This window comes from Callorhinchus milii, unplaced genomic scaffold, assembly GCF_018977255.1.
Source record: "Callorhinchus milii isolate IMCB2004 unplaced genomic scaffold, IMCB_Cmil_1.0 Scaffold13, whole genome shotgun sequence".
Lineage (NCBI taxonomy): Eukaryota > Metazoa > Chordata > Chondrichthyes > Chimaeriformes > Callorhinchidae > Callorhinchus > Callorhinchus milii.
Window position 1 is genome coordinate 3,776,294 of NW_024704754.1, and position 25,553 is coordinate 3,801,846.

Here is a 25,553-nt window from a genome sequence, read left to right on the forward strand (position 1 = left end):
GCAAGGATTATTATTATTATTACGGGTGCAGTGACGCTCTCTCGGGCGAGAAAGGAGTGAAGAGGAGGGTAGTGCAGGGAGCTCACCTCGAGAGGGAGCTATCATCCCTGCCCGTTTTCCAACAGATGAGGGCGCTAGAGGATACGGAAATCAGGAGATTGCACAGTGGGATGATTGAGTCGCTGCACATTATAGTTGAGTAAGGGTTGGTAGTGTGGAACCACTTCCATTTAGGAGGAACTCAGATAACTGTTTCCACCACGGTACACAATGCTTCCACAACACGGGGACATTGCTTTGTTCGAGGCTGATTTATTTGTGCATTTGTTCCACAAAACAAATAGCTGTGTTCACCACTCTCACGTAATTATTACCTGTTTACACTATTTTCTTATTAAGAGATCTTTCACATCTTAAACGTCCAATGACTAACCTAAGATGTGTTGTTTTACGGATGCTAGTACAAACATAATGTATAAACATTATAACTGGAGGGCGTCCAAATAGTTATCTGAGAGCAATCGCAATGGACATGACATTGCAATGGACACAGTGTCGCATTGGACATGATGTCTCTCCATCGTAACACGATATCATCGGTGGAGATGAAATGGCGACAAGCACTGATACATTCCCCCTCCCTCACCCCCCATCGTAAATTAGTTTTTTGTTGGGGATGAAGATATGTACCTGAAAATATGGGCATTAGTGTATACCTGCATATTTTCCAGAAACAGGTAATCAGGGTATCTCCCGAAGTGCTTATATTTGTTGTATATTATTGGCTCTCCAATCTCCAGCGAATTGAATTCAAGATATTTGTTCTTGCATTTAAGCCCCCCCATTGATCTCGTCTACCTACCTCCTTCAATCATACCAATCCATTCCCTTCACTCGCCAACACTGGCTGCTGTATTTGCCTACAAAATACGGTCACTACGTTCTCCAGTAAATCTTGCAGTGAGCTTTGAGATGTCTCAACAATATGATAAGGCACTGTATCAAATGGAAGGATTATTATATAGCCACATACAATGAAATCCGTCTGAATCTAACAAAGAATGCAAAGTATTCTGTGTAATCAAGCACATTCATTTATTGAAAAATTTTCTTCATCTGTGTACAAATTAATCATGAAAAATGTAGCAATCTTACTATTACACAAGGTTGATATCATATTGCCATGTGCTATAAATTACTCAATTGCATTGACAACATAATAGCTATTTCAGCTTCTACAGTGCAAAATTAGATAAAATGCATTTCGAATTTAGAAGTTATAAACATTTTCAACCACAAAGAATTATTGCTGACTACCTTTGGGAAATGTATACAATAAAACGCACTCTACTAAGACCAAAGAGAGTGTTGTCCTTTTTATATGGCAGAATGACTTTCCAGTAATGTGCTACCTATTAAATTGTGATAATCTTGTAATCAACTCACAAGTGTAATTATTCAGTGACAATATTCAAAACTGCATTTATATTAACTCTCCCAATAGCTCAGTAGGTAAATGTACTATTGGCAAAATTAAATACAATAACATTTCATCCTAAAGTCAAAGAACTGCTATTTATCCACAGAGCCCAAACAAAATCCAGCAATGTTTGTAATCACAAGGAATGATTGTCAACTTAATTGTAAATTGCATCCATGGCCTTCTGTTCCAAAACATTATTGATTTCCAAACAAAGTGAGTAATTGTCTTTGAATAAACTGACCCTGACTGAAAAACAAGTAAAATCATGACCAAACTCTTTCTCCGGGGGCCTTTTTTTAAAAAAAACACAACGGTTGATATAGCTTTATTAGTTCTTTATGATTATTATGAGAAGGCAACAAATTGTGATTGTCCTGTTGTACTGATTGTCCCTGAAATCCTCAGTTTCGTCCCTAGGTACGTGTTGACAGATCGGAATCTTAAATCTGCACAACTAACTGAAAAACAGTGATCGTCCAATTTTCACTGTTGCTGATCTGTGTCAATATTCTTCTGTAATGGCTGCGATATTGTCTTTTCCAAGTTTTTCAACTTGATTTGATAAGTTTTGCTTCTTGTAAATCCAAAATTTCAACCTGCAAGTACAATAAATGCATTACAGTATTAAATTTGCTGGGCCCGGCGGAAACAGTGGAGCTGAGACAGGACAGGGTTAACAGGATCCCAGACCTAACGCAGGAAAGGACATGAGCTGTAGAAAATGTTTTTTCACATTGAAGGTGGTAAAGATGTAGAATTCTCTGCCCCAAAAAGCTGTAGAGGTGATATTTTTAATGATCTCGAAAAGAGAAATAGACGGAACATGTAGTGTTGTAGTGGTTTAAAGGAGTATAGTGCAAGGATCAGGTATTGGGATTAAAATATCTATCAATAAATAAATAATAAACTGGTGTAACAGGCACAAGTGGCTGAATGGCCTCCTCGTGTTCTTGTTTTCCTATAACTGGTTGACCAAAATCCTGAGGAACTGAACAAGTCACTTTTGAGCAAAAAGAACAAGGAAACAAAAACAACAACAAGATTGCATTTATAGAGCGCCTTTCACGTCGGGAGGACGTCCCAAGGCGCTGGACAGTTGGGTCGGGACCCGAGCGGGGGGGGAGATGGTCAGGGTGAGGGGAGGGAAGGGAGGGGGCGAGGAGGAGGTAGAGAGTCGAGAGGAGAGCTGAAGGCACGGTTGAAGAGAAAGGTCTTGAGACCGGCCTTGAAGGAGGAAAGGGAGGAAGTGGCGAAGGCACTGGGGGATGGAGTTCCAGAGCCTGGGGGCTGAGAGGCTGAAGGCCCGGCCACCGATGGTAGGGCGGTTGGGGCGGGGGATGTGGAGCAGACCGGAGCCAGAGGAACGGAGGGTACGGGCAGGTAAGTAGGGGGATAGTAGGTCGGAGAGGTAGGAGGGAGCGAGGCCGTGAATGGCCTTGTAGGTGAGGATGAGGATCTTGAATTCAATCCTCTGGGGGATGGGGAGCCAGTGGAGGTGAGCGAGGGTGGGAGTGATGTCGTCGCGGTGTCTGGTGCGGGACAGTACACGAGCTGCAGAGTTCTGAATGACCTGCAGTGTGGAGGGAAGGCCGGCGAGGAGAGAGTTCCCATAGTCCAGCCTTGAGGTGATGAAGGCGTGGACCAGTATTTCAGCAGCGTGAGGGGTGAGGTAGTGCCGTAGTTTGGCGATGTTTCGGAGGTGATGGAAGGCGGTGCCAGTTGTGGTGCGGATGTGAGGGAGAAAGGACAGCTCAGGGTCGAACAGAACCCCGAGGTTCCTGATGGCTTTGAGAGGTGGAGAGTGCGGCCTTGGATGCTGATGGTGTCAGCGCCTGAGGTGCGGAGGCGCTGACGCGAGCCAATCAGGAGGGCCTCAGTTTTGCGCACGTTGAGCTGAAGAAAGTTGTCTCTCGTCCAAATAAAGAATAAAGGAGAAGAATAAAAAATAAAATAAAAAGAATTAAAAAAAAAAAGGAGAAGGACTAATTCAAGAATAGCATATGTACTTACCCTTTGATATGCTGCATGTCCTCAATTGTGTCTGGAAGCGGAACATTTAATGTTTCAGGCAGAAATAATGTCAGAATTCCTGCCAATATTCCCAAACTGCCCATCACGTTAAAAGGCAGAAACTCATCAAAAGCACCTGTCAAATATAAAATGAACATTGCCTCTGAAGAAAATATTAGGACATGCACATAAATCCAGAATAAAAGCTGTTCATCACTGAACGTACTTTCATTCTGATAGTGTTTTCCACTTGCCAATTCATTTCTGTCCATGTTTAGGATTTCTGAACCATGCACCGTTTCTCAGTCAGGAGTGGAGAACGCTATAATAGTGGAAAATAAAACTAACGAAAATAAAACTCAGCCCCTCATATCACCTAGGTATTATCCTACCTGGAATATAATAATCTTTACATTTGATATAGCGTCTTATAAACCCCTGCTCTCCATCCTCCCCGATCCCGACCCTCAGCTCAGATACGAAAGACTGATTGTCCAGCGCCTTGGGATGTCTACCTGACGTGAAAGGCGCTACAGTCACCTCCCAATTCCCTCTCCCCTTTGCTCAGAATCCATCCCTGCCACTGTAAAGCACTCTACACGAAAGGTGCTTTCTAAATGCAAGTTGTTGGTGATGCTAGGCAATGAGCCAAGGAAAGTAAGCAACTTGAAAGTAGGAAAATATTTAGGCTCCAGTGCCAATGTTCACTCTCAAAACAAACCTGAAAACAATCATGATCTAAAAGACACAAATACAATCACTGACTACTTGAAGAGGAAGGTTGGGTTTGATATAAGTTTGCAAATGTCCTTGCATGATAACCACAGCTTTAGAATGTTTAGTTTAATCTGTTTTCTTACCAAGGTAAACAAAGTAAGGGGCAAGGATACTGGTTGCTCTGGCAGCCATTGAGCTTGTTCCGACGCCTGTGTTTCTCAGTACAGTCGGGTAGAATTCAGAACTATAGACAAAAACCATGTTGAAGGCACATGCGAAACAGAATTTGCCAATCATCACCATCACTGTGACGAGTATTGAAAGTTCTGGAAAAGAAAGTTGAAACATGCATTGATGCACAAGTAATAATAATAATAATCCTTGCATTTGATATAACGCTTTTCACGTCTTCTGGACACCTTAAAGCGCATCACAGAATATACTGTAAAGTGAATTGACTGTATATTTGTGGGCAAAATACGGCAGCCAATTGCACACACCGGTATCCCAAGTACACTTCTATATATAATCCACTAATATAATATATAATCAATACAATCCATTTATATAGTCCATTGACCATTTAATGCTTGTGTCAGACATGCTAAGGCACCTCTAATGACTAAATCTAACATAACTGGTCAACCATTTGGTCTGCTGAGAAAATGGAATGTCATTTTAAAGAAAATATGTAATCAAGAATGTCTGATGTGGGAAGGTAAGTGAAATGGATAATCCGGCAGAAGGAAGTGACGTTGCAAACCTTCCTGGGCTCTCCAAGAAAACAGCACGCTTCAAACTCATGCAGGATATCAGTGCGCTGATCCTTCAATGTTTTCAAAGTGCATATAAAAGATATTCCTTGCAAATGCAACCGTACAAATTGTAAACAAAGCAAGCAATTACTAAATCTAGAAAGATGGCAAAATTACTTGAAGGTATCAGCTGGATGAAGAGAAGAATAATTCCACCCAACAGAAGTATGGCTGCAATAGTGAAACTGCGCGGTAACTTCCAGAGAAACAGCCAAATCGCGACTGTGGCGGGAATCTCTATGGCAGCAGAAATGAAACAGTTCAGATAAACATCACCATGCAGATTGGGTGTATTCAAAGACAGCCCAAAGTATCCGAGTGCTATGATCATCCTGAAACGAGATGGCAAAATCGCATTAAGACTTTTAAAAAATGTCATCTTTTGCAGCACCGGCAATATTTGCTTTTTTTAATATAGATTCTCTCTTTTTCGGGTTCTCTGTGTCATCCACAATGCCCTCCCCAAGAAAGAAAGGTAGGTGGGTCGAAAGTGTGTTGCCAGTTTTTTTTAAACCTTACCATCCCACTGGGATGTGCCCTCTCAGCAACTACACTTCCAAATTTTGTATTTCTCAAACTGGAAAAACAATCAGTCTCATTAGGAACAGGAGTGGGGCCATTCAGCCTATTAAGTTGTTTAGAAAATGTACGTTACAGTTTTCATCTCCCTCGATAGTTTATTGGGCACCTGCTCTTAGCGCTTTGGATTAATCACGGTTATTTGAAATACGCTCCCTCCCATCGTTTGGCTCAGAAACTAAGTGGCACCTTTTCTAATCATTTGATAGTGAGGATGCATCCTCAGGTGAACACCTGTGCTTGGGGTATACATTCAACAAGGTCAAGGGCACCATAATAATAATAATAATCCTTGCATTTGATATAGCGCTTTTCACGTCAGGAGGACGTCCCAAAGCCCTTCACAGAATATACTGTAAAGTGAATTGACTGTATATTTGTGGGCGAACGCAGCAGCCAATTGCGCACAGCAATGTCCCACAAACAGTCATATGGATTGAAAATGACCAATTTATTATTGTTTATTTGATTATTTCACAATCCGGCAGGTCACCTATAATGTCTGCTTGAGAATGATGTACAAGAACCAGAGAATAGTCGAAAAACATTTTTTTTTCACAAATAGGGGCATTGATCTCTGATTTATTTGATCAACACGGTCAAGCATTGATCTACAGCTGAAATACTCACCACAGGATAAGGTTGATCAAAGTGATGTATCGAATCTTACGGCTTTTTATGAGATGAATAACCGTGTATGATTTCACATTTTTAGCCTTCATTTCTTCCAGCTAGTAAGGAAACAGAGAGTATGATTACAGTGGGCCTGGAATTCCTTCCTAACAATTGTAACCACTCATGAAATTTCGAGAGGAAATGAGACAAAACCCCATTTTAAAACTCTAGCAAAATTCTGTAGGTTTTTTTTAATCAATGGGTGGGTTTCAGAGCAGCATTCATTTCCTGTGTTTTTTTTTGTCATTTTAGGGTGACTTTAACACCAATTTTTGAATTATTCTTATTTCGTGGCATAAACAGCCTCAAGAGTATGATCAAAGAAACCAACATGGCAGATTGGACAGCTGGGAAGAGGTAACTCAGAGAACAGGAGAAAAGTATTTTTAAAATAGGGGCAAACTCTTAAATAGTACTCTTAAAATATTTTACAACGTTCAATAAAATGGTCTTTTTTTTCCTTGTTATTTATGGCTGACTTACACCAAATGGGACAGACCTTGACAAGTTGGAGATTTAGGTGTGTTTTCTGATGCATTGCTCACCAGGTCAATACACTAAGAGGCAGCAATAAACAGGGCGCTGGGATGTTTTGCTAAATCGGTTCAATTCAGATTCCCAGGTGTCACGCTCAAGTTCAGTGAAGGACTGCCGAGGAGAGCAACAAAGAAGATCCCAAGTTTTAGATAAATTAGTTATGAATGACAAATAAATAAGTTAGGGCCATTCAGCCTTGAAACGAGATGTTAAGGAGGAGGTCCCTCGGTTGTCGAGACCCTCATCCATGAAGTTTTCATGTGCTCTGCTCTGCTCACCAGACTACCCAGATGCGTTATCCTTCACATAAACTCGTGCAATAAACAGGAGACTTCATTCTATCAGTCTCGACTACTGTTAAACCAATAACTGACAGATAAATTATGTGTTAATCCACTGCAGCTTCATATCCCCACAATCTTAAAACTAATTTAAATTGGAGTAAAATAATTTTACCTGTAGCATTTTTAACAGCAATTAGACAGGTTTACAAAATACATAAAGCATCGGATTGGATAGCAAATAATGGCACACTGTAAGAAATAATAATAATAATAATAATAATCCTTGCATTTGGTATAGCGCCTTATCACGTCTTCGAGACATCTCAAAGTGCTTCACAGAATGGACTGTCAAATGAATTGACTGTGTTTTTTGTGGGTGAAAGGCAGTAGCCAATTGCACACAGCAAGCACACAAAAAAAGCAGGAAAGTGGTCCTGTACCTCAACTTCACTGAAGAGCACCGTTGGGGAGGTGACACCATTTTTCTTTGCAATTAATCGGATGATTGCTTCAGCCTCCTGTGCTCTTCCCTTGGACAGCAACCAACGTGGAGATTCAGGAATAAACCTAATTTACAATTTTTTTGAAAAAAAATTTGAATGAACTAAACTAACTCAAAATACACAACACATAATAATGCAAGATATTAACACGCAATTATAGTCATACTTAAAGGCAGATACACAAAGAGTGTGAAAGATGAGTTGCGAAACATTAAGTTTAAGATGGGTACTGACTGGGTGACAAATAATAATAATCCTTGCATTTAATGCAGAGCCTGATCAGAGCTCTTTGTAATGGGATTGAAGAAGTTTTTGTTTTTGCGTTCTTTTCTTTTTCCTGTCACGCGTGTGCTTTTTCATGAAGAAAGTTGAATATATTTTACAAAAACAGTACTGATCAATAGATTTGTTTTAAAAAAAGGAGGCAGCAACCGACAAGGGTAAACCAACAGGGGGCGCCAGAACAACAGGAGCGGGAGGAGAAACTCCAGCGGTGGAAGAGATAATAATAATAATAATAAATTGCATTTGATACAGCGCCTTATCACGTCTTCGAGACGTCTCAATCTGCTTCATAGAACATACTGTAAAGTGAATTGACTGTATATTTTGTGGGCGAAACGCAGCAGCCAATTGCACAGAGCAGCGTCCCCACAAACAGCCGTGGATTGAGTGAACATATTCTTCTTATTTTTTTGAAGGAATTATTACCCCCGGAAAAGCGATCCGCCAATCGATTAACAACTGGGTTCCTACTTACTGCTGGGTAAACAGAGGAGTGGGGAGTAAGGAAACTTGCCCAACATTTCGCCCTTGCCGGGAATCGAACCCAGGCAACGCTTGCCAGGCGAGTGCTCTAACCATTGAGCTACAGGGCACCAATGGTGAGGAAGGCGAGGCCAGGGACTCCCCCACCCCCGACACCTCCTCGGAAGAAGAGGAAGAGTCTGACTCTGCTCCCAGCGAGCAGGAAGACAGTGAGGGGAGCACTGACGTCTCCCTTCCTCAACAACAACCTGGGAAAGAAGGACAGTGGCAGGTGGCCGGCAAGAGGGCATGGAACACCAGGAAGAAGACGAAGGTAAAAGCCCTGAGAAGAGAAATGGAGCCGGAGCCAAAAAAAGAGGAACATGACCCAAGGCGGTGGCAGACACTATTCGGAAAAGAATTTCTCCCAGTGTCCTGACCAACAATCCCCCAAATAAAATTGGTCATTCACTGCATGGCTGTTTCTGGGACATTGCGGGGTGCAACTGGCTGCCACATTTTGCTCAGAAATTCACAGTCAACCCACTTTACAGTGTGTCCTGTGAAGTGATTTGAGACGTCGCAACAACAGGCACTGTATCAAATGCAAGGATTTTTGTTATTATTATTATTAGCTCATTCAGGAGGGCAGAACTTTCACCCAAGGTACTGAGATTCAAGTCATATCCGAAGAAGAAAGAGCTGACGTCAACGATACAAGAACACAGTTGCAAGAAACGTAAGGCCCACTAACATCAGCACTTTCAAGCCGAGAGCCTAATAGCATATTATCTTATTGCCAATCGCCTAATGTAAAGCTGATTATAGAATTCACGTGAAACAAAATATCTTTTTGGTTTTAAGTAAATAAATGTCTTAAAGGTGCCGTGAAGGGCGCTATACAAGTGTAATTTGTTGCTATTGTCGTAAATGAGCTAATATGCGCCAAGATAACTAAAAGAAACGAACTCTAGTTTCTTTGAAATAGTAACAGCTTGAATCGAATTCTAACTTACCACCACAAACTAAGAAATATCGCTCCAGGGACACTTAAGACCAAAAGCAATATTCGCCATCCTCGTAGAAAGAATGCAAAAAGAGGTAACAGCATATAGCCAATTGCATAAGCACTGCAAATTCCCAGTGTAGAGTAAATAATCCGAGTGGATTTCCCAAGTAGTTCTGATCCTGTAGGAAAAGAATAACTGAATCAGGAAAAACTGTGGTTACAAGATTTATTTTAATTTGACTTCACTGATGAATATGAATATACACAGACGAATATTTCTTTCTGTTAATAAATACTTCCTCCCACAGAATCACATAATAATAATAATCCTTCCATTTGACATAGTGCCTTGTCAAGAATTCGAAACGTCTCAAAACCCTTCACAGAATATACTGTAAAGTGAATTGACTGTATATTTTGTGGGCGAAACGTGGCGGCCAATTGCGCACAAACATGATACTAGATGCGATAGAACTTGGCAAGATGAATATGAAAGAAATCTAAGACTTAATAGATTCATCACTACATTGCTCACCATGTCAAAACAATGCGAGGCAGCAATAAACAAGTCAAACAGGATGCTTAACTCTAGTGTCGAATTCAGATCTCTAGAAGTCATACTTAAGCTATATTGTGGTTTGGTCAGGCCTCATGTGGAATACTGCTTAAATTTTCTGGTTGCTGAGGCATAAGGGGCTTCCTCAGAGGCATTGCAGAGAAAAATATTATTATTATTATATTATTATAATCCCCAGTGTCACAGAAATGAGCTATTGGATAATCAGACAAGCTACAGATCTTCAGTCTTGAGAGGAGACTTCCCAGAGGGAATCGTAGAGAGATATACAACAATTTAAATGGCATTGTAAACGTAAGCCCAGAGCAATACTTCTGAATACGCCAAGACAGCAGAAAAAGCGTTGAGAGTAGCTTTCTGAGGATGAAACATTCAACCGCGGGCCCTTTTACTCCCCTGGCACTATTCAAAAACTCCCCATGTTCTTACCAACAATCCCCAATAAAAAAATGGACTTTCACTTCATGGCTGTTTGTGTACCATAGACATATAAAAATTGACTGCTTTTTGTTCACCCCAAAATGTGGCAGAAGTGAAGAAAACCAAGGTTGTACACTGGTTTAGTGAGTTTACTGAGCTTTACAATATAAGAGTTGACAATCCACTTTACAACATATTCTGTGAAGGGCTTTGAGCCATCTCAATAAAGTGATAAGGTGCTATATCGAATGCAAGGATTATTATTATTATTTATTAAATATTTGAAAGAGAGACTACGGAGGTTGAGGAGGTCAGAGCCAAAAGTGAGGAGACTTTGCCAGAATCCGGGAAAGAGGACTTCCATCTTCTGCATGTTAAGCTGCAAATAATTGAGGATCATCCAAGCCTTAATGACTGACAGGCAAGCAAACAAAATGTGAGTGAATCTGGAATCATGAGTAGAAGTGGAAAGATAGTTTTAAATGTTATCAGCATTTTAGCTTTGTGTCTGCAGATGCAGTGACCAAGACAGCAGATAGATAAGGAAGAGGAGGGGTCCTGCGATAGAGCCCTATGAAGCCGTATTGTGGTGATGTTTTCTAATCTTGAAAGGTCAGTGAATTGTGCTTACTTTCTTTCCTCTGATGAGATTAGACCGGGAAAAGTGAAAGCAATGGATTATTTCTACGCAATATATTTTGCATTGAGAACATGAGACAGGGCAAATTCCTAAGTCCAGAACACCAGCAAAGTAAAAAGGAGATAAGATCTTAACACTAACGATAAAAAGTAACAGAGAAAAAATAATAGAATGAAAAAGTGATCGCAATACAAGCGTGCTTTAAGCATCGATTCACGAGCAGGGCGAAACATTATTTCCTTACTCCACATGTCTCGGCTTACCTAGCAGTAAATAGCAAACCGTTTTTCCGGGGGTAATGATCCCTTCAAGTAAATAAATAAACAGACAGACAGACAGACAGACAGGTCATTCAATCCACGACTGTTTGTGGGACACTGCTGTGTGCGATTGGATGTCGTGTTTTGCCCACAAAATACACAGTCAATCCACTTCATAATATATTCTGTGAAGGGCTTTGAGACATCTCAACAAAGTGATAAGGCGCTATATCAAATGCAAGGATTATTATTATTATGTGTAAAATATTGTATTTTTATTTCTGCTTACAATAAATGTTTTAGCTGTTCAGGATTCATATTGTAATAATATTAGTTAGTCCATCTATAATGCTTGTGTTTATTTCAGCATTACTTCATTATTACAACATTACCACTCTAGTGACAGAGCTATGTTTGGTCTGTACATGATAGTCACCAACTAGTGACTATCCTCTTTAGATGTGAGATGTATAGGGTCTCCTTGAAGCTGAACTGGCAACAGAAGCTCAGACCGAGCCAGTCCTCTGTGGCAATCTTAGTAATCCATTTTCTGAGCCAGGTGAGTCTACAGTAAGGGAGGACACTGCTGATGACAACACAAGTCATTGGGACAGGGACTCTTTCCAATCAGATCCCACTAACTCTGCAAGTCAAAGCCCTTACGGATCAGCAGGGGCAAAGCTTTCAATGGTAAGCTATGCTGCTTTAGCTGGTTAGTTCCCCAACACAAACTATGGGATCCCCAAGCCTTGATTCTTGACAACCTGTGTCTAATAAAATCTGGAGTTCGGTAAACAGAATGTGTCCCTTCAGGGAGAGAAGGCGCATTCCATTCCAATAGGTATCTCTGGAATTTCTATGTATAGGTGAGATACAGAGAACTCTTGGTTTGGTTTGGATTCTCTAAAACATGGTGATGGTTTCCCGCATGTGTCAAGACACCCGGAAGACCAAAGAAAGACATAACTCACCCGGTAAAAAGATTTTAATGTTGTTGATACTTACCAAGAACAAATGTAGTCAAATAGTTTGCCGAGTGTCCAGCACCCCCAAGGAAATTAAACAAACTGAAAACTTCCCAGTTTGGAGAGAAACTTAGAATTATGTTGAATACAATTTGTATGACCATGCTTCCAAATAGAACTATCTTCCTTCCAAATCTGCAATGAGCAACAAAGTTTTACAAGCAGTCACATGCTGACATGTGCACAAACACACTCATGTTTATTGCCATATAGGCTCATACAGTTATGATAATGCAGACACCGACTCAGGCAATCATTTTACACACTGTGCACAATTTTGTTTGACAAAAAACTAGCAATCGGGGAAGGGTTCATTGTACACTTCAGTGATTCGTTATGATATGAATGAAGATTTCCTACAATCTTAGTATGATTTCTGAAGGAAGTTGATGAAGATAGAGTGGAATCATTAACAAAGGTGTAGATAAGATTGGCTAAAGAATAGTGGAGTTAATTGATGTTTGTCACGATCACCTTGTTTTAATTAATGCTCTACCTCCTTGTAATGGTATTTTCTGTCGATAGTATATGTATGTAGAGTTTGTGTAGAATAAGACACTTTTACTTTAAGCGTAATTATGTGATTGCATAAAAGCAATCCGCCAATCGACTAACAACCGTGTTCCTACTTACAGCTGGGTAAATAGAGGTGTATGGAGTAAGGAAACTCGCTCAATGTTTCACCCTGTCTGGGAATCAAACCCAATACTTCTCGCTTGCGAGGCGAGTACTCTAACCTATACACTACAGTACTCCACTAGGAGGAAACAATATTGAATGCCAAGACCTGAACATATGACTGCCATGATATGGACAGAATTTGATGTCATTCTAAGTTGTATTAAAACTGAAGCAATGGACTGAAGTTCTTGGCAAAAGTGAGCCAAAGAGAGCAGTCAGCTCTTTGAAAGAGCCGGTACTGAACCATCAGAACAAAAGAATAGTGGAAAAAGGATTCACAGAAGATTTGAATAAGAGGGTCAGAATTATAGAAATTTACAGCATAAAAGTATGCCATTCAAGCCATTGAGTCTGAATCGGTTCTCAGAGCAAGCAGTGCTTTCAATCACATTGCCCGATTATATCTCCTCACCCCTTCAGGCCTCTAATTTTCATATACCTGTCTACTGGGAAAGGGCAAGTAACTAGGTTGAAAATGATTGCTCTTAAAAGACCCAGCACAGACACATTGGGCCGAAAGGCTTCAGTGCTGCAAAATGCTATGGTTTCCAAGTCAAGGTCATCAATGTATGTGAAAAAAAGGAACAGACTCTTGCAGTACACTACTTTCATCATCATTACTTTCTGAAAACAAACTACTTCATATTGTAACGGACACTGAGAAGCAGCTATTGCTCACCAGGTTAAAAGGGGTGACCTGGTTTGGGATATGATATGTCAAGCAACTGCAAGGATGTTGGAAGACGAACTAGATGGACCTTGGTCTTCTTTTGCCTAGCAAATTCTTATGTTCTTATAAGCCCCAGAGGTCTGTCTCTCTCTCAAGGAGCTGCAGGACAAAATGCCCAGGGTTTCCAGGAAGGCCAAGGAACAAAGAGGCCCAAGGACGGCCCAAATGGCTGTCCTACGATTTGGGAGCATCCAGAACAGGGGGAGTGTGAGGCCATATACATATAAGAGGGATTGCAATTCAGCCCCTAAACATAGGTGCATGCAACCCTCCATGATTCTATGTTGTAAGCGATGTAGCATGTGGCTTATTGAATTTAGTCTTAACCTTAATGTGTTCCACCCCCACCTCCGTGATAATGAATCTGTGTTGCTTGAACTGTGTTATAATATGTTTTGAAATACTGATATTAAATGCCCAGTGAAAGTTGCATTTATGTATTCTTGAGAAATTATTTTCTCTCCCTTTTAATATGACACGTGAATAGAAACAGATTACAAGTGGTTAACTTGTGATTACAATAAATGAACAGAAGTCACTAACCGAATAACTCACCTGTCTGACGCCTGTCCACACAATAAGGAACCAACCAGCATTCCTAAAAAGAACATTGATGAAGAAAAGGGGCCTTGCCAGTCATCATCACACACCAAGTCCCACTGAAAAGCAAATCCCACACGTCATTTACCACGAGGCCAGTTGGAAAGTAGATGATTATTTTCAACAATAGTTTGGTCACACATATATGAGCAGCTGCTAACCCTTTGTAAAGAAGTTATTTAGGAATCGTTATAAAACATTCGTTAAGCTGCAGTCGGAAGACTGTGTGTAATTTTGCATTTTGCAAAGATATCAGAGCAATGGAGCGGATGCATGGAAGTTCACAAGGATAATATCACGGCTGAAATTATAGAACTATAAAGAGAGGCTGGAGATGTTAGAGCAGAGAAGGTTGAGGGGTGATATGATAAAGTTGTGTAGGGTAATGAAAGGGTTTAGACAATAATCATGAAAAATATTTCAGCTGGTAGGGATTCAAGGAAAAGAGGGCATAAATGTAACACTCCTTAGCTAGGAAGTAAAAGGAGAAAAGTTGAAACCTTTACAAGTTCTGAATGAAAAGTGTTGGTCATTTTGTTTGAGAGGTGTCACACAATATAGCATTAGAAGTAAACTAATAGATGCACAGAGAAAGATAGGAAAGGAAATGTAGACATCACTTTATGAATTATTTTGACACTGCCAGCAACTAACCCTGGGGTCAAACCCTCATTTTCAAAACTGGCGCTAAACAAACATCGACTCAGGTAAATTATGGATCAGCCAAGATTGAATAATTTGACACTAATGTCATTTTAGTGTGACTTACTTCGCCAGTTGGATTTCAATTACATCAATGAAGATGTTTCGCCCATGAAGAGTGGGAAGAAACTGATTTAACAGCTGTGCTAATGTAAAGCCCTTGTTTCATTTTAGTTTTCACATCACTAAGTGCATTAATGCTACCAGTTTGTGTTGAAATGAATGTGGTTTTATTCGTTCTAATGACAAGGTAGCTGTACATTCATTTCCTATATCTAGATGAACCTTCAGTGGAATTATTATTGCAGTTTACAGCTGGGTCATTACCTACTATAGGTAAATAATTATATAAACCTTGAGCTGGTAATAGTGCTAAGAACATTAATAACATGAAGGTCAAGAATGCAATGAGTTAGAAATCGCTTGATCAAATATTTATCACTTCTGCTCACGAATACATTGAACTAAGCAACCTGAGTTTATTCTTGTGTTTAACTATTGCAAGAACCTTCTTTTTGCTTTTCATTGACAAACTGGATTTTCTGAAAAGTGGAAAACTGCTTTTAGTATTTCCACCATTTCCTTATATGCTGGGAACTTCTCTCCTTCATGGTCCCAATCCCTACTTTAACCATTCTTTTAATAATAGTAATAATCCTTGCATTTAATATAGTGTCTTATCATGTCTTTGAGATGTCTCAAAGCGCTTAACAGAATATACTGTAAATTGAATTGACTAGGTATTTTGTGGGTGAAACACAGCAGCCAATTGCACACCGGAGTGTCCCACAAACAGTTGTGGATTGAGTGACCAAGTTTTTTTTAAATTAAGGAATTATTACCCCCGGAAAAGCAATCCGCCAATCGACTAACAACAACAACAAAATTACATTTGTATATAGCTTTTCACATTGGGAGGACGTCCCAAGGCGCTGGGCAACCAGTGTTTTGGAACCGAGATGAGGGTTAGGATTGGGGAGGGTGGAGGGTACGGGTGGGAAGGAGGGTTATTGAAGGCACGGTCGAAGAGGAGGGTCTTGAGACTGGTCTTGAAGGAGGCAAGGGAGGGGGTGAGGTGGAGGGACTGTGGGATGGAGTTCCAGAGGTTGGGGGCAGAGTAGCTGAAGGTTATTTTCACCCGTATTCCACATTTGCATTCCAGATTAGAGCCAGATATTCTTATGGAGTTCATACAGCAGGGCGAAATGTTGGACAAGTTTCTTTACTCCACATATCTCTACCTAGCAGTAAGTAGAAACCCGGTTGTTAGTCGATTGGTGAATTGCTTTTCTAGGCGTAATAATTCCTTCAAAAAAAATAATAATAAATTGGTCACTTCAATCCACGACTGTTTGTGGGACACTGCTGGGACAATTGGCTGCCTCGTTTCGCCCACAAAGTACACAGCTTATTGTAAAATACAGTTTACAGTATATTCTGTGAAGCGCTTTGATACGTCTCGAAGATGTGATAAGACGTTATTAAATGCAAGGTTATAAGGATTATTATAGCATTCCTCCACATTCCTCATGCAATGAATTGTAATTTTATGCATACCATTAGGAGAGCAGCTGATTCTTCTGTGAAGCAAAATAATGGGGGAGGGGGAGAACTTCTGTCAATTTGCTCTACGTCGTTCTTGTGCATTTCCTGCGATCTGATTCTACAGTGATACAGGCGGAGAGCAATTGTGAGTAGTTGCCCATGTGCCTACTCTTGGCTAAGAAACAATGTGTGGCACAAAGTTGGTATTGTATTCTAATCACATCTCTTCCCTTCAAGGCATTACAAATGTTAGGATTAAAACGTAAATATCCTTTGTGTCGGAAATAATAGCGTTATTGTCTGTGTGCGGCAGCTGACTATTTCTTTGCTCATTAAACCCTTTATTTAATCCCCATAACCCAATCTAGAATCCTGAAGTCGTGCCAGCAACATTCTTTGCATGAAGTTACACCAAGGTGGACTAGAATAACAATTCTTAATTCAATTCAATGAGAATTAAACGATAATGTGGACAAGCTCATTGCCATCATCTCAATGTCTCTTCCTCTGGGGGGTGGGGGGGAGAGAGGAATAACAGAGATAACAGTAACCTAAAGATAAGGAAAATAAGGGATAAGAGCAAAGGCCAGAGTACAAAGTGTGGTAAAGATAATATAAATAATCTGGGAAGACAAAAGGTTATAAGAAGTTATCACAAAAAGTGTGTGAAAAACACGGTCAAGGCATAAGATCAGGGTGAGGACTAGGTACCTGAGTAAGAGTTCTGTAGATAAATGCATGTAGCATAAGAAATAAAATAAATGAGTTAGAAGCACAAATTCATCTTAAAGGGTTCGATGTAATAGCCATCACATAGACTTGGCTACAAGCTGGGCATGACTGGGAACTAAATATTCCAGGCTATTAAGATCTTTAGAAAAGACAGGGAAATTAGGAGGAGGAGGAATAGGAATATTGATCAAAGGCACAGATACAGCAGTTAGAAAGAAAGGATTTCAGGAAGGATGATCAGGTGGAAACACAATAGGTAGAATTAAGGAACAGCAAAGGGGGTAAGACTCTCGTGGGAGCTGTCTACAGACCAGATGTAGTGGGGGATATATAAATTCAGAAGTCAGGGAAATCAGCGAAGCACGTAACAAAAGCAATGTGGTTATAATGGAAGGATTATTATTATTATTTTAATGTTTACATAGACTGAGAGAAGCAGAACAGCCCAAGCAGAAAAGGCAACACATTTCTAAAATGTATTCAGGACAGTTTTGTTTTATATCTGTTAGAACCGACAAGGGAACATGGTATTCTAGATTTGGTGATGCGTAATGAGCCAGAATTAGTTAACGAGCTGATGGTAAAGGCAACATCTTGCAAACAGTTTGTAGGGAGTGGACAAGTTAGTAACATGTTAGTAGGTTACAGAGGTAGGGAGGAGCAAGATCGTGGAGGGCTTTAAAGGCAAGGATGAGGATCTTGTACTTGTAGGCATTCCCAGTATTTACATCAGATCCAACGAAGGCCTGCGACATAATCAGAAAGGAGCAGGCAGACTGAATTCCATGCTTATGAGGACATCCCAAGGCAGGTTATGCCTGGATATGAAATCATTATAAAGCTCAAGGGAAACCCACCTTTATTGGTCTCAGCAATTTTCGTAAGGCATTTAGTGAAGAAACTGGGCATCTCTACTGCTGCATTGAACCCTAATCATTTGTTGTGACATGGTGGTGGATGCTCCCAAGCGTAGCGTTAAAATAATAATCCTTGCTTTTGATACAGTGCTATATCAGGTCATCAATGCATCTCAAAGTAATTCACAGGGTTTTAGTGTGAAGTGTGGTGACTGTGTATTTCTAGGCGAATGCGACAGTCAATTTACATACAGCAATATCCTGCAAACAGCCATGGAGTGAGTTAACCGATATTTAGTTAGGGGATTGTTGGCCAAAACACCAGGAGAAACTTCCTTCTTCTTCAAACAGTGCTACGGGATCTTTTACTCCTCCCTGCTTCCACCTCTGCCATCTTCTCCTCAAATCTGTCTCCTCTGTCAACCATTCCCTCCAAATTAGCTCTGCACCCCTATCTTGACCAGATGATCATCCATGGTCTCTCTATTTCTGTCAAAACAATCCTGAATAAAGCCATCTCAAATTACTTTTTCATCTACCTAAACTCCTCCATCCTTCTTCCTGCCACCTAACCTACTACCATGTCCATCTGTCCCAGAAAAAAATTATCCTTCACTTGCTCTCTACTATCCTGCATGGAGGGCACTATATAAGTGCAAGTTGTTGTTGTTGCCTTCAAGTCCTCTGAACTCTTGCCTGCTGCAACCTCTGTCAACCTCCTACCCAACTCCTTCAGAAATATTCTAAACATCTTTGCCCCTATCACCTCCTTTACTGCCTTCCTACATTTCCCCCTGGTACAACTGTCTTAAAAAGAATGAGCTTGGGTTACGGAGAAAGGACAATTGAAAGGATTGCTCTTGAGAGAGCCGGCAAAGACACAATGGGCCAAATGACCTTTTACTGTGCAATAAATTTCAATGGTTCTCTGGTTCCACGGATGATAATCCACTCTATCTTTCTGCCTCCACCCTCGATTCCAGGATCAGTGCTGCTGTTCTGACTGATTGCCCGTCAAACATCTAATCCTGGATGAGCTCTAACTTTATTTAGTTGAATGTCACAAGACAGAGTCCCTCCTGCTTGGCTCCTGTCACTGCCTTCTTGCCTTAGGTACAGACTCCACCTTGAGAAACCAGTGCAGAACATTACTACCTTGTTTGACTTCCAATTGTCTTTTAACCCCCATATCCATACTCTTAATTCCCTCAATTCTCCCCCCACCTCTGAAGTATTACCCGTCTCTGCCATTTTCAGCCTGACTCAATGGCTAGCACTCTTGACTTTGAGTCAGACGGTTATGGGTTCAAGCACCTTGTCAGCATGTGACTTGGCTTCCGCATTCATCCACAATAAACACAAGTCATTGCACTTTCCAGTATATCCTATGAAGTGCTTTGGGACATTCTCCTGATGTGAAAGGCACTTTATAAAACGTAAGGATTATTATTAAAATCTCTTCACTGGAGCTCCTGAGACCTTAATCAATGTATGTGTCATGTTAGGGCTGGAGGGAAGCGCTTTGGGACGTCCTCCCGACGTGAAAAGCGCTATATCAAATGCAAGATTATTATTATTATTATTATCATAATTCCTGCATTTGATATAGCGCCTTATGGAGACGTCTCAAAGCACTGCACAGGATATACTGTAAAGTGAATCGACCTTATATTTTGTGGGCGAAACTCGGCAGCCAAATAGATTTAGAGACTCTTATGCCGCGTTTTCAATTAGTAGAAAATCACAGAGTTAGTTTCCAAGTTGGACCTTGTGGCTTATATCCTATGGATACTAATAAAGTGATTTCACAAACTATTCCTGTGTTGCCCATTGAGAGGGAATGAATGAATTGAATGAATGAATTCAATGACTGAATGAATGAATGCCAACACTAACATACCTCTGACACGATTGTGGAAAGGTAGGGATCTCGGTCGTATTCCCATCCATCTAAACAGTGCTCCTGCTCTACGGTGGACATGTCGATCTCGCCGTTAGGGAAGTTCTCGGATATGTTTTTGATCACGTCCAAACGATATCTCCGGCACTTGCTGTATTGGAGTGTGCCCACCTCCACGGGGATGGTTCGATTCATCCAAGCCTCACTGATGTTGAGATGGGTCGGAATCAAACACCGATGGTGTGGGGTCGCCGCAATGAAAACCATCCACATATTGTTCATGCCATTGGGCAAAACACTGGCAATGAGCAGGAAGAACACAAGTTGCTGGTAAGGTCCCCATTCGCCCAGGAAGGCAGTGATCTCATCGAAATCTCTCATGTTGGAAGGGCGCAGAACTGGTCCTGGGTTTCCCTTCGTTTCAAGAGGCTCAAGACATCTTTCGAGGTGAAACCACAAGGTTGAAGTCCCGCAGCTCCTCTATTGAGTTGATGTGGGTTATTAATAATCATCCAACCTTCGGCTACCACCGCCCCCTTTCCTTCCAGGTTCACTTGATCACAAGACCCGACTAATCATTAAGAGGATTTTCTTTGTCGTGAACTTGTTTGCCAAAACAGCTGGGCTGATTTTTTTTGTTCTCTCTCTTTCTCTATCCCATCTATCTGGACTGAAATATTGTTGTCAGAGCAAATAAACAGGTGAGAAACTTTGAGTACATCAAATCAAATCGCTCATTAAACTTGCAACTCAAAAAAAAAAGCTTATTTTGCCTTATTTTCGTCTATGTCATGCATTTAAGTTAGACTGCTCAAAGCATGTGAGGTGCAATAAAATGATATGAATTGCGCTGGACTCTTTCAATCATTTTATTACTGCACTGCCCTAACTTAGAACAGATAAAACGTAATTATCAACATCTATCCCCCGCTTTCACCCCCAGTGTGGAATGTAAGATTCTCTTAGCTATCAACGATCACTGTTTAAACGTGGGAATCCTTGTTAAGACCACTTATCTCCCCCAACTCTTGAGCCTGTAAAATTGGGATAGGTACAGGTTGCTAAACGACAGAAATCAACAGAAGTCAGCTGGATGCCCCAACAAAATTCATTGGCACCTGTAAGGCTGTTTAGTAAAAGAACACGATCAACAGATTTACATTTCAACCTGATGTACTTCTTGTATGGAAATCGACCAAATCTAATAGATCTGAACGCCAAAATATATTACACAGCCAGCAACTTTTTTTCTTGCAAGATTCACTTCCATTTTTAAAACCATTCTCTAAGGTTTGTGAGTATCTTATAAAACAGATCCAGACGCCGAAACTATATTAAAACAGCTAATCAGGTGGATTAATACTTTCAAGAATTAGGTAAGCAGGATGCATCCCTCTAGGAAGAGTACGCAATTCATTCTAATAAATTATCTTGGGAATTCAATGCAAAGGTGGGACGCATGGGAACTCTCAGTTTGGTTTGGATACTTGTAAGCATAGTGATGGGGGTCTGTAGGTTTCTGACCACCCCCACCTCCCCCTCCAACCCCTCAAAAATTAAATGCTTCTAAGCGCTGCCAACATTTGAAGGACTTGAAGCACGAAAGCACAGTGCTGCAGAATGGAGTGTAAGGTTTGCCAGAAAGAGACTTGACCCAATACAAGTGGTGTGAATTCATCTTTTATTATCATGTACAATTCAAATGTCAATGCTTTAACACAAACAATTATTATATTAAGTTACATTAAAGCAGTAAGATTCAACAAAAAACAACATGACCCTTAAAAACAGTAAGCATCACAAATATAATCTTGCAGGAGGAATGCAGGTTCAATCCCATCTCGATTCCTGGCATTGCCCATAAGACAACAATATTAGCTGAGTCCAGGTAATAGGTATGAGAAAAGCTATTTGTTCTCTCTGAACCAGATGCTCTTTAATCCAAACTCTCCTTCAGAGGGAAAAAAGCTCAATGTTTCACTTGTTTTTTTCAACAAAACCTCAAGAAAGCTTAAATGTTCTTTCAGTAGACCATTTTGGATTTTGTGCCCTCCTCCTTCGCTCCCCCCCACCCACCAAACAAGGTTTTGATTAACACCGAAACATTACCTGAACTCACCTTTGGACTAAACCAAGAGTTTACTTGTTCACTTGTTCTAGCAATAGCTGCAAGGTACCAGCAATGAATGGTTTATAATAATGATAATAATAAACCTTGCATTTGGTGTATTATCACTTTGTCCTGACGTCTGAAATAGCTTCACAAGATTTTACTGTCAAGAGTAACGACTGTATTTATAGGCAAATACGGCAATCAAATAGGAGGGATCAGACAGGGGGGGGGTAGCGATGCCGACTCAGGCAATTTTCGACTGCACGTGCGTAAATGCACAGAGGGTGACAAATATTGAGCTGCAGGCGCAAGTTGCCACATGGGGTTATGATATAGTGATAATAACAAAGACCTGATTCAAACAAGGGCAGGAATGGGAGCTTAGCATCCCTGGTTACAATGCATTCAGAAGGGATAGAGAAGGACAAAAAGTAATGGTGCGTGTCAGTATTGATCAAAGATGCTGTTACAGCCCTGGAAAGGGATGTCGAGCTAGAGGATTCAAAGAAAGAATCTATTTGGTTAGAGTTAAGGAGCTCTTTTTAATTTATATTAATGACCTGGATTTAGGAATAGGGGTCAAAATTTTAAAGTTTGCAAATGACACAAATCTTGGAAACATAAGATGTATATGTGGGTTTGCATGGCGTAGAAAACTGTAATCATAATAGTAATCGTTGCATTTGATATAGTGCATTATCACATCTTTCAGACGTCTCAAAGTTATCTTTTAACATCTGAAGACTTCACAGTCAATCTTGCTGAAGAAATTGCACTTTGTAGGAACATAGGAAAATAGGAACAGGAGGAGACTGTTCATCCCCTCAAGCCTGTTCCGTTATTTAATTAGATCATGGCTGATTTGTACCTCAACTAATCCTTTCAATTCTAATTTCCCGCTTTCTCTCCAATCTCTTAATATCCCGACCTACCAAAGATCTATCAACCTCACTCTATCAAACTTGGATCCAGCACCCACGACTCTTTGGGGGAGAGAATTCCAGATCTCTACCACCCTTTGAGTGAAAAAATGCTTCCTGATTTCACTCTTAAATAGCCTGCTTTTAATTTTAAGACTATTCCCCCTTGTTTTGGATTCCTCCACCAAAGGAAATAGCTTCACTGTATCTACCTTATCAAATCACTTTATCATCTTAAACGCCTCAATCTTAAACCCGGTAACAATCTAGTGAACCTGCGCTGCACCCTCTCCAAGGCCAATATATCTTTCCTGAGGTGTGGTGCCCAAAACTGAATGCAGTCTCCAAATGAGGTCTGACTGACGCTCTATGCAATTTTACTGTACTCTTCACAATAACAACAACTTGCACTTATATAGCGCCCTCCACGCAGTGTAGCATCTCAGGGCGCTTAACAGTAGCGGAGCCTGACTCCGAACCAGGGTGGGGTGGGGGCAGAGGTGGCCATAGGTACCGTCAAAGAGGAAGGTTTCCAGGAGGGACTTGAAAAAGGGGAGGGGGCAAAGCGGATGGATTGGGATTGAGGTAAAGTGTTCCGCAGTTCGGGGCTGGAAGCGCAATCTCGGATGGTGGGGTGGAGAGTGCGAGGGACGCGTAGAAAGGCCGGTGTCAGTCGAGTGGAGGCGCCGGGTGGTGGATTGGAGACTGAGCAATATTGCACGAACCACGCTTGGAAGTCAAGGCAAGTGCCAGGTGTGGGCACGAGCAGATAAAGATCAACAGCTGTCATGGCAAAACTTGACATTGATCCGAACATCTGCCTTTATTGGATGCTGCATTCACTGTTTCAAAGTGTTGAGTTTATCCAGTACAGACAGACACGCTGCATGCAGCTAAATCTCATGAAAGTATCCCTGCTGCTTATTATTTTGATTATTTTCTTTTAATAATAAGTTTGGGTTTAAAGATGGATAACAGGCAGGTTCTAACAAGCAGAAAGATTAACCTTAAAACTTTACCCCTCCAAGCTTCATGGAAACTAACTGTTTCCCTTGTCAACATAGCCACAGGGTATTTAACATCTGGTATTTGAAGTATGTTGCTTAGACCTGATTAACCTCAGTTTTGCAGATCTGATTATTTTAAATTTAATTATTGACAAGATTAAAAATTTCTTCAAAATACCATATCAAATAGATATTTTACTTCCAGTGCAGAGCATAGCTAAGGTGGCTGAGTGAGTTGTGAGAAGATTATATCAGCTGTTCTGGGAGACTTAAACTAAGGTCCCGTCTGGACAAAAAGTAAAGGGAATTTCTCCCAGTATCCTGACCCAAGACCATTCACTTCATTAGCTTCATGGCTATTTGTGGGACTTCGCTGTGTGCAAATCGGATGTGACATTCATCCACAAAAACACAGTCACTTCACTTTACAGCACAGTACAGCAACCCTAACTTAACTAACCCTGGCTTAACTGGAATTCAAACCCAGCTGGATCAGGTCTGACACCAAAAATATATATTTTTAAAATTTCCATGGGGCCAGTGCATTGCAGCCTCCTGCCACCCATTCTCCTCTCACTATGAGTAGCCTCACCGTCCTTGTTGGCATTCACAGTGACCAGAGATAGTGACTTTTAACTCTGATTGTTTGAATACCATGAGCAGAAGATAGACTGTTTTCTCTGTTTCTAACCCTAACCCAAACTCTTTATACTGGAAAACATTGGGAACCCTAACCCTACCAAGCAGACTGCAGCAACTCTAAACCCAACCCTAAACCCTAACCAGCACTAACCCTAATCGCAACCCTTAAACCCTACCCCTAACTGTAACTGTAATTAGGGACTAAATCCTAAATTTTATTTGGCTAATATGTGTTCAGTTATCAGACCACATTATCTCCACTTTGTGTTGCCAAACCTCTGGAGTGTGGAAAAGTGCAAGACAGAAAGAGGGCACTAGATTCAGTTATCACACCACACACTTATAGTTCACCCTAGTACGCACTTACCTTATAGTCCACAGAAGAGTGCAACAGGCCTGAGCCAACCCTGACTGAGACCAACTCTCAACTACACTGAACCAAACCTGACAGTGTAATCATGTGTAATGGTTATTTTTTTTGGGGGGGGGGTCAGCCAGGTGTCTGACACACGCAGAAACTCATCACCGTGCTTAAGATTATCCAAACCAAGCTGAGATGTCCATGCGTCCCACCTACACATGGAAGTCCCAAAGATAGACTGTTGGAATGCTTTACATACTCTCCCCTGGGACGTGTCCTGCTTATCTAATTCTAGAAAGTATTAGACACAGGTTGGCAAGAGCCAAGGCTTGGGGGACCCCAGAGTGTGCGTTGGGGTACTGTTGGAGTCTAACCAGCTAAAACCGAATAGCTTGCCATTGATATCCCTATCTGGCAAGCTTTCCTGCTGCTTGTCCAGCTAGGACCAACTTACCTGTTAGGGCTTTGGCTTGCAGGGTTAA

General features: G+C 40.9%; 1 protein-coding gene across 1 annotated transcript; it reads right to left on the reverse strand.

Moving 5' to 3' along the window:
* Positions 1-1,078: 1,078 nt before the first annotated feature.
* On the reverse strand, positions 1,079-20,561 carry LOC103183670 (solute carrier family 22 member 5). Its single transcript, XM_007901265.2, has 10 exons — positions 20,029-20,561; positions 14,248-14,351; positions 12,262-12,416; positions 9,367-9,538; positions 7,541-7,667; positions 6,235-6,335; positions 5,143-5,357; positions 4,354-4,536; positions 3,494-3,629; positions 1,079-2,079 (listed from the first exon to the last, which is right to left on the reverse strand). Exons 1-10 carry the CDS (start codon positions 20,407-20,409, stop codon positions 1,986-1,988), a joined length of 1,668 nt encoding a protein of 555 aa, XP_007899456.1. The 5' UTR covers positions 20,410-20,561; the 3' UTR covers positions 1,079-1,985.
* Positions 20,562-25,553: the final 4,992 nt, after the last annotated feature.

Bases quoted from the DNA above. Each gene is read 5' to 3' on its own strand.
- LOC103183670 (XM_007901265.2), bottom strand. From the start codon at position 20,409: ATGAGAGATTTCGATGAGATCACTGCCTTCCTGGGCGAATGGGGACCT. The intron at 12,417-14,247 runs GTGAGTTATTCG...TGCTCATTGCAG, and splicing joins TGTGGACAGGCGTCAGACAG to ATTTGGAAGGAAGATAGTTC. The intron at 3,630-4,353 runs GTAAGAAAACAG...TATATTTGACAG, and splicing joins CCCTTACTTTGTTTACCTTG to GTGCTTTTGATGAGTTTCTG.